At 36.1% G+C, this 10,298-nt stretch overlaps 1 protein-coding gene across 5 annotated transcripts in view; it reads right to left on the reverse strand.

The window, feature by feature from the left end:
• The window catches only part of FRYL (FRY-like), a 271,066-nt gene that overhangs the window by 94,144 nt on the left and 166,624 nt on the right, over positions 1-10,298 (reverse strand). For 4 of the 5 annotated variants that reach the window (XM_010858901.1, XM_010858902.1, XM_010858899.1 and 1 more), the window contains 6 exons: positions 9,243-9,287; positions 6,616-6,719; positions 6,313-6,421; positions 3,250-3,336; positions 1,032-1,203; positions 440-572 (listed from right to left, as the gene is read on the reverse strand). In XM_010858901.1, the coding sequence (XP_010857203.1) occupies positions 440-572; positions 1,032-1,203; positions 3,250-3,336; positions 6,313-6,421; positions 6,616-6,719; positions 9,243-9,287 (650 nt within the window). The remainder of the gene's footprint in view (positions 1-439; positions 573-1,031; positions 1,204-3,249; positions 3,337-6,312; positions 6,422-6,615; positions 6,720-9,242; positions 9,288-10,298) is intronic. The other variant, XM_010858903.1, reaches the window with a different exon arrangement.

The following is a 10,298-nucleotide window of genomic DNA, read 5'->3' on the forward strand; positions in this document are numbered from 1 at the left end:
GACAGAGGATGAGATGGTGGATGGCATCATCGACTCGATGGACATGGGTTTCGGTGGACTCTGGGAGTTGGTGATAGACAGAGAGGCCTGGCACGCTGCGGTTCATGGGGTCGCAAAGAGTCGGACATGACTGAGCAACTGAACTGAACTGACTGAAACCAGCCATGTCCACACACATCTGGGGTAACCAGGATTTATCCATAAGGCCTCGTCACTGACAATAAACTGTATGGATCAAGGGTGACTTTTGCTGTCTCTACTGGTTTGACAGCACATAAAAGAGTAAAACTGAGCCTGCGGAAAGAACTGCTGTATCAAAAACTGCAGCAGATGGCAACAGGGGCGAACTCCAGAAGAAAAAGTAAGGGAACAAGCAGAATCAACCCTCTATACTTATGAAAACTGAAATGGCAATGAAGAGAAATTATTGACTACGCACGTAATCATATCTTCAGGCTCCTTATTGGACATCTGCACACTAGTCATACACATGGGCCTCCCAACTTCTTTGTCCAAATGTCTTAGAATGCTATCTAACGCTTTTCTCACTTGAGGATAGTAAACTGACATTCCTGGAGGAGAAAAAAAACTCAGTTATAAAATGTCAGACATTAGACGTAGAATAACGAGTTATTCTCTGTAAAATATAAAAGGTTATTGACTTTTAATTGGCATTAGCTTATTGATGTTACAAAAGAAATTCTGACTTTGACATATTCTTCTCCCTGATGATCAGCTTCAGTATATTGGAGGAAATGTATAAAAATTTGTATACAACTGAATTTGAAGAAGGACAAGATGCAACGAATAGTATCATATAAGAAGATATTTAATCCAAAGTCTTCTAACATGAAAACTTACAGATATTATAGGAAATGTATTCATTTTGTATCACTCTGTATCCTGGAATAACCTGGCACATACATTCATAGGCAAATACATGTATGTAGGCAAATATATTCATTTTAGATTTGATCATAAACTTTCACAAAAGAACATTAAACTATATTATTATTTCAGTTAACACTAACCTATGACTTTTGCTTCTTCATCTGTCAAGGTTTTATTGAGAAAAATTTTCTTTACACGCAAGGTGTTTCCTGAGGGAAGGATAACTCCTGTCGTTGGCATTGGCGGTTCACCATCTTTTTGCTGCAAACTGTCCGCTATGACAAGGAAGACTCTGAGGCCTATGTTCATTCTCTTCAGAGAAAAAAGTTCCAAAATAAAAATGTCAGAAAATTCCTCTTTTTTAACGCTAAAAACATCTCATCAAATAACAGTGAGGGATGGGAGGAAGAAGGATAGAAGAAAAATGAACCTCTCTGTTCAACATTTTTTAAACCAGCCCAGGCACTGGAATTTAACATCAAATTCCCAAGTGCCACTCTTTCACTTCTGAGGTCAACTGGCTCTCCTGTTTTCTGCTGCTAAGTCACTTCAGTCGTGTCCGACTCTGTGTGACCCCATAGACGGCAGCCCACCAGGCTCCCCCGTCCCTGGGATTCTCCAGGCAAGAACACTGGAGTGGGTTGCCAATTCCTTCTCCAATGCATGAAAGTGAAAAGTGAAAATGAAGTCGCTCAGTCGTGTCCAACCCTCAGCGACCCCATGGACTGCAGCCTACAAGGCTCCTCCATCCATGGGATTTTCCAGGCAAGAGTACTGGAGTGGGGTGCCATTGCCTTCTCCGTCCTGTTTTCTAGTTTTCTTCAAAACTCCCATTCCTTCCTCAAGTCTACTACCCTGATACTGTACCTTCCCTTCTCTGAGTAGATGATTTGTCTCCCACGTCATAGTAAAAAACCACCAATCTTCCTCAATTTCTCACTACAAAGTACACTGACCTATTTATATCTGCACCTTTTCTTAATGTCCTTTGCTTTTGTCACAATCAAGGGGTGCTGATATTCCTAGTTATTATACAGAATCCTACCTGCTCTTGCATTACCAGGAAATTACACTATCAAATCATTCCTTCTCTTTCTTGCACCTTCAACATTTCCCTTTTAACTGAAGAGATCTGATTCCTGGTTCACTATACTCAACTAGCACAATGGAACAATCCCTCCCCGTTAATACTTCCCTCTCACTCATCAGTGAGCATACTGCTCAAAACAGTGGGCATTTCTCCTTCATTCTATCTGACTTGTCAGCAGCATGGAACACTGTCAAAGCATTCTTCTTTCTTAAACATTCCCTTCCTTGACTACATCTGTAGCACTGTGGGCTGTGTCTTATCTACCCGCATTTCAGATTTACCCTCCTTTACCTGGGTATTAAAAGTTACACTGCTTCAAGGCAAGTTCCCCGGTTGCCTTTTCTTACCATTATGTGTTCTCTCCCAAAGTAGTTTCATGTATTTACATGTCTTCAACTACCACTCGTACCACCCCTAATTTTAAGCCTCATTTCTCTGAACTTGAACCCTTAGACCAATCTGATACTTCTACCTGGATGTCAAAAAGATGCCTCAGATTCACCATGTTCAAACCAAAGGCACTTTCCCCACAAACTCAGTATCTTCTCAGTGTTTCTTTTCTCAGTAATTTATCTCTCTATCCACCATACCATCTCAGCCCAAGCTGTCACTATTCACGACCTACACCAGTGGTCTCTAAATGGGCATATGCATCCCAGTGGGTATGTAAGACAGTTCACTGGAATACAGGAAGAAAATAAAACTTTCCTTTATATATATATTTTTGTCCAAGATCAAGGTTTTCAGCTTTACTCCTATCTTTATATATAACATAATGCTGGTGACATTAGTCTAAATATCAAAGGTCATTTCACATAGTCATAGAAGACATTTTGTTAAGCATGTCATCTATAAAAAACAGTCATTTCTGCTCACTTTAAAAATCTGGAAATAATAATTAACCTGTCTTAAAAATCCTACAAATAAAAAGCTTCAATAACTTTCTATCTCACTTGTTAAGCTACTAAATATATACCTTAAGATCTGATTATGAGAAGAACCAGCACAGTAATTTTATACATTCTCCAGTGTCATTAGAGTCCAATAAGCAATTAGTTCACAAAATATCTTTAAACAATCTGAAAATTTAATATCTAAAGTATAAATAGGAGTTTACTAGGGAATAACAGGACCAAAGAAGTAGGAAATAACATTTATTTTAATTTGTCTTTAGGAATTTAAGCCTAAGAGTTCTGATTCCAGAAACTGTGCTCTAAAACAAATTTTTTTTAATTATATAGGATAGTAAATGACTATAATTTTTTTACCTCTGGATTAATGGTGAAAGTTTTAGTAGATTTTCCAACACTGAGAAGATCAAATATTATTTCTTTCATTGCAAAATCCAAACGTTCCTAGAAAAAAGAAAAACAATCAATAAAATCTTATAAGTTTTTACTGCTATAGGGATGCTTTGGAGATATTGTGTGTTTGGTCTAGACTGCAATAAAGCAAGTCACATAAATTTTCTGGCTTAGCAGTGCATATAAAAATTATGTTTATACTATATTGTAGTCTATCAACTGTACTATAGCATTATACCTAAGAAAACAATGCACAACCTTAACTAAAAAGTACGTAATTGCTTAAAAATTGCTAACCATCGTCTGACAACACATCTGACAACACAGGGTTGCCACAGACCTTCAATTTGATTAAAAAAAAAATATCTACAAGGAAAAATAAAGCAAACTACAATAAAACAGGGCTCTGCCTGTATATGTTAGGTTATCATGTAGTGAAGTGAAAGTCGCTCAGTCATGTCCAACTCTTTGCAACCCCACGGACTGTAGCCTGCTAGGCTCCTCTGTCCATGGAATTCTCCTGGTCAGGATACTGGAGTGGGTAGCAGTTCCCTTCTCTGGGGAATCTTCCCAAACCATGGATCATGTTAAGAATTATACAAACAATGTCAAGAATACTTGTCTGTGACCAGAAGTTCCTGAATCTAGTTGGACGAAAGGAGAATACATATGAATTAATGTTAATGGGAGAAATATCAATAACCTCAGATATGCAGATGACACCACCCTTATGGCAGAATGTGAAGAACTAAAGAGCCTCTTGATGAAAGTGAAAGAGGAGAGTGAAAAAGTTGGCTTAAAGCTCAACATTCAGAAAACTAAGATCATGGCATCCGGTTCCATCAATTCATGGCAAATAGATGGGGAAACAGTGGCTGACTTTTTTGGGCTCCAAAATCACTGCAGATGGTGATTGCAGGTATGAAATTAAAAGACGCTCACTCCTTGGAAGGAAAGTTATGACCAACCTAGACAACACATTAAAAAGCAGAGATATTACTTTGTCAACAAAGGTCTGTTAGTCAAGGTTATCATTTTTCCAGTAGTCATGTATAGATGTGAGAGTTGGACTGTGAAGAAAGCTGAGGGCTGAAGAATTGATGCTTTTGAACTGTGGTGTTGGAGAAGACTCTTGCGAGTCCCTTGGACTACAAGGAGATCCAACCGGTCCATCCTAAAGGAGATCAGTCCTGGGTGTTCATTGGAAGGACTGATGTTGAAGCTGAAACTCCAATACTTTGGCCACCTGATGTGAAGAGCTAACTCATTTGAGAAGATCCTGATGCTGGGAAAGATTGAGGGCAGGAGGCGAAGGGGACGACAGAGGATGAGATGGTTGGATGGCACCACTGACTCAATGGACATGGGTTTGGGTGGACTCTAGCAGTTGGTGATGGATAGGGAGGCCTGGCGTGCTGCGGATGGGGTCGCAAAGAGTCAGACACGGCTGAGCGACTGAACTGAATGTTAAAAGTATATGATTATATATATATGTGATTTAATTATCAAATGATTAGTTTAATACCCAAACCAGTAGGATAGAAGTTTTAAACACTCATTTACCAAAATCATACTGAAGATCTAAGTGGCGGAATTTCTAAAATAATGATGAAAGGAAGCCTCATGATAAGAGCTATGTGGCAGGCCTGGAGAGAAAGAAATTCAAACTGGGACAGAAAAAACTGGGCTCCAGGAAGGTAATCTCCAAGGAAAAAGATAAAGTCAACTAAGAGTAACTGATGTTTGAGAGGAGCTGTATAGTTCTGGAGGAATGCTGATGTGAGGTGATTAATCCAAGGGAATGGGTACAACCCTACAAGAGATGTGATGAAACGGCAAAAGTTCTCTGAACCACAAATCTAAAGCACAATCTGCTTTCATTCATATCGCTGACACATTTATACTTATCTAATTATCATTAATTCGGTGCTTCTGTAAATAGAAATGTATTATTTTTAAAAATATTTTTTACTTCTTCACTGTCAAGCATAATTACATTATGGGTCATCTTCATTGTCAACAGTTTTAGTTCAAAGAGAACTCAATGAATATCCTGGAATCCCAGTGTTTTTCCTAAATTGAGAAGGTAACCCTACCTATCCTTCTCCAGGGCTGATGTCCCAAAAGACAATGTAGATGTGCTTACTCAGTCTCCATTTACTCCTCTTCAAATAAACCTGCCTTTACTGCAGCAGCTCCAAAGCTAACATGACATTTCCCAGGATGCCTTTGAACAACAGGCTTCAGAATATGATTGAAACCCAGGGAACTGGGGTAGAGGAGGAGGAGGACAGTGAAAAAGGAATCTATTTTACTGGTAGGATCATGGTAGCAGCATGATTCTGAAGCACCAGGGGGCATACTTCCTAATTTGGCAGCTTTTATGACTGTTTCAGAGGCAGCAGCTTCCTTGGGAGTCCAGTGTTATGGTTTCTTCTGTCCCATTAGCAATTCTGTGAACAATCTATATTCCTTAAAAGACCCCTTTGGGGACTTCCCTGGTGGTCCAGTGGTTAAGACTGCCCTTCCATTACATAAGGCACAGGCTCAATCCCTGGTCAGGAAACTAGGATCCCACATGCCACATGGTGGTCAAAAAAATAAAAATAAAAAGACCCCATTGGGTTCAACTATCTACAGTGGATTCTAGTGTCTGTACCTGAGAACCTAGATTAATGTAATTATGAAAACAGTGTTTCACTATCTTTCAAGATACTCGGGCATTAGTTTATAGACTAAAAGTAGGATTATGAGATTTTCTCGACTCTTCCTAAATTGAGTGCTTCCACTTGTGGGAATTTCCTTTCCTTCTCCAAGTGTGTAGATCAATGATTTAAACATATTTTGCACACACACAAAAATCAATCATTAGCCTCATTTATTTTTTACTTTTTAAAGTATACTTTTTTCACTATTCAGTATTAATAAATGTTTTACTACCATGCTTTTAGATGTGTAACAAATTCTAGGAGTCTGAGTCACTCTTACAACTTCCACGTATATACGTATTATGAGTCAGTCACTCACCTGAGCAATGAACTGAATAATCTTTACAAATATATTGAGAGGTGTGTCACGAGGAACCACACTTCGTGAACCTTTCGGGAAAAGTGCTGACACTATGCTCATAAGACGACTAGAAGGAAAAAAGATTTAGTCATGAGGAGAGAATGAAAGTAACAAAACATTAGCAAAAGTCCTTCCCATCCTGTCAAGGTAATTCATATTCTTCCTCAAGGTATTTATGTTAACTAAAATTCATTAGTGTGGTTATTTATTTTTTTTAACCCAGACGTTATTTGAAATACGCTGTAAAACAAAGGCACTCACCTTTGAGTTACAGTGTTGCTTTCACATTTTATTCTAATTACATAGACCCACAACAATCTATACAAAGATTCCAGTGCAACTCGAGACATTTTAGGATCTTTATTCTGTTTAGAAACAAAAGAGAATAAAAATAAGCTTATTTATTAGAGTACTTGCAATAAATTTAAGATCAATTATATTCTGTCAACAATTAAAAGCCCTTTCCATTCCCTTTTTTATTTAATACAAAACAGGTTTCAATATGTAAGTATATGTTTAGTATACAGTAAGTAGAGAGAGCTCAAAAGCAACCATAAATAAGGAAACTGAGTCATTCCTTGTATTCTCAAAACAAACGAGTAAAATACTAGAATTATGTACTTTCTGTATATATAATTCAACTTACCTGATGGTAAATGGGTCCCACAACAATACTGACATAATGATGAAAGGATTATTCATCTTTGCCATAATTCATTGCAGCTCATAAACAGTTAAAATTTAGAACACCAAATGTTGTTATAGATATTTGCACTTATGAAACAATGCAAAATATTATTGAGTGATTATACTTAAAAAAAGAAATATGGAATGGTGGGTTAAAAGTATAGACTCTGAAATTAGGAATAACTAGCCGAACCTCATCCTTGGAGACTGTTACATGTTTGTTTGGTGAAACAGTTTCCTCATCTCTAAAATGGAGATTAGGGTATAAAGTACCCCGTACCTACCTCACAGATTAAGGAAGTTATTATATTATATGCAAAGCATTTGGAACACTGCCTAGCACATCTTAAATGCTCAGTACATGTCAAGTGTTTACCCTTAATTTTTAGTTTAGAACAAGAACATTATTATTTAAAATGAGAAAAGCATCCATTTCAATCACAATTTGATCAACAAACCTTTTCCTCATATGAGCTATTATAAAAAGTGAAGTTCTCAAATGACAAGTCATGTAGTGAGATTTAGTTGTAAAATTTGAAAAGTAGCTAATAATCATCTTTATTAGGAGAAACTCTTTATGCATCTGTTAATTATAATGCATTTAGTCCTATAAATTAGCATTTATTTAATTTGGCTTGAGGGATTTGCTATTGTTAAACAATTATTTTATATGTAACAATGGACAAAAGGGACTTTTTAAATATGAAGTAGCTGAGCCATTCTATCTTATATTTTCTCAGACTACAGAATAATAGACATCTGCTCCCTATGATTAGAAACAATGCAAAAAGGTTACTACTGGAGTTGTTTTTTAAAAAGACAAACACTAGGGGGAAAAAAAATAGGGCTTCCCTGGTGGCTCAGACGATAAAAATCTCCCTGCAATGTAGGAGACCTGGGTTCAGACTTTGGGTCAGAAAGATCCCCTACAGAAGGTAATGGCTATAATTTTGCACATCTATATATATGAAGATTTGATATAATTCAGAATGGAATATCAACTATTCAGTTGTCAGAGTCTAAAAATCAGTCTCTTCCTCTACTGTCAAATCCATGATTCCAAATTTTAAATATACTCCCCAAGTAGTTTTTTTTAATTAATTTGCTACTAATGTAAATAAAGTAACATATATAGTTACACAAATATATGTTTCTAATGTAACAACCAAGCTTTCTGAAATACTTTCTTTTCTAGCACTTAAATACAAGGTCTCAGATATCAAATTAAGAGTTCAGTTAGTTTTATGTACACTACAAATAATACTTTCACTTTGTTAATTATATTTCCAAAATATGAATACTATAAATCAACATATAGTAAATTATATATTAAAAATCTAAGTCTAATTAACATAAAAATTCTTCTCATATAACTTAGATTATCTTAAATCCTGAGTCATCTGACATGAAATAAAGTTTGATTTTCAAACTTTCCAAGATGGACTACTGTGTTTTATAAAGCAGATTTATTTTATAAAGAACAATGCCAAACAAGATAAAAAGTGATTAAAAATCATATAATTGTTTATTTGGTCACTGAAATGCTGCTATACATGTCTGAATAATGAAAACATCCTCAGTTAATCTAATCCTTAAACAAAGATACACAATTCCCTAGCTACAGTTTTGGTCTAATTTGAATAATCAGATTACATTAGTAAAGTCCAGTTTTATTAACATATAATAAAGTTTTGATGTCAGTCAATATGCTCTTGGCAGCAATCATTTTAGTATTTCTTCACCTTTTCCTACTATGAACAAAAACAAAAAGATTTATTTAAACTCAAACCAGTAGGATTGAAATTTTAGTGTTGCATCAAACTTATATTCAGTCTGAGTTACTGTCCCCTTAATTTCATTAGAAAATATTTTAAAAGTATCATTTATTAAAAAAAATATATATATAAAAAGGTATCATAACAGCTAACATAAATTAAATAGACTATATTAAAACTGAAGATGATGGCTAAAGATCAGTATTCAGTATCATATCTCTCTATTAAATTGATCTTCTTGGGGCCACATTAATATTAAACCTTTGGTAGAAAGTTCCTGCTGTGTGTGCCTCTTCTTTTATAAAACAAGAAGCAGGTTTGAATAAATACATTGGACATGCAAGGCAGCAATGGGTAAAGGGGGGGAAAAAGCCACACTTAAGGAGATAAAGCAATATTTTACTTTGTAACATCAACACGACTCACCTGGAGAGTTTCTATTTGTTTTCTGATACTGTTGTTAGATGGCATCTAAATAAAGCAATGTGAGACAGCAAACATAAACATGAGATGCAGCACATGCATGTTAGATGAAAATAAGCACAAAACAAGACAGCTCTTCACCAAGGTCTCTATTTAGAAGAAATTTGAAATTTCCAAGACAGTGGCTAGAAACACTGAGGGAAAAAAATTCTATAATTTGGACATCATGGATCATGGGATATACCTACAACACTGAAACTGAGAGAAAGTAGTTAAAGTTTCAACTATCTAATTTTTCCTCTAAAAGTACAGCATTTAATTTTAGGCAAGTTTCCATTTTTAAAAGAAAAGAAGCATACACTGTAGAAAAAATATTTCAATTATTTTTATATGGCACCTGCTCTTATTCCTCTCTTTCTTATTCTTCAGAAACTTTAAAATTTTTCACATAATGACCTCAACTGACATAAACATAGGGGGATGGGAAACTACCAAATCACATTTGGAAGAAAAAGAGCAGATTTAACATTTTCAGTGAAAATAAACTGTTGTTCTCTCATGCTATTCATGGACCTACAGATTAATGGCCATTTTTCTGGTCACCAATTTAAAAAACTAGTATGATAATTTTTTAAAAACTGTGCACTATTTTAAAGTACCTTGAAAATATATCATATTTATTCTTATGAATCTATAGAATAATGCCTTTTTGCTAAGTCGCTTCAGTCGTGTCTGACTCTGTGCGACCCCATAGACGGCAGCCCACCAGGCTCCCCTGTCCCTGGGATTCTCCAGGCAAAAGTACTGGAGTGGGGTGCCACTGCCTTCTCCAATGCCTTTTTAATACCCCAGAATTATAGCCAAAAGTACATTTTAAAATATTTAAGTATAGTAATATTCTCGGAGAAGGCAATGGCACCCCACTCCAGTACTCTTGCCTGGAAAATCCCGTGGATGGAGGAGCCTGGTAGGCTGCAGTCCATGGGGTCGCTAAGAGTCGGACATGACTGAGCGACTTCACTTTCTCTTTTCACTTTCATGCATTGGAGAAGGAAATGG

The sequence above is a fragment of the Bison bison genome, unplaced genomic scaffold, assembly GCF_000754665.1.
Source record: "Bison bison bison isolate TAMUID 2011002044 unplaced genomic scaffold, Bison_UMD1.0 scf7180017864451, whole genome shotgun sequence".
Lineage (NCBI taxonomy): Eukaryota > Metazoa > Chordata > Mammalia > Artiodactyla > Bovidae > Bison > Bison bison.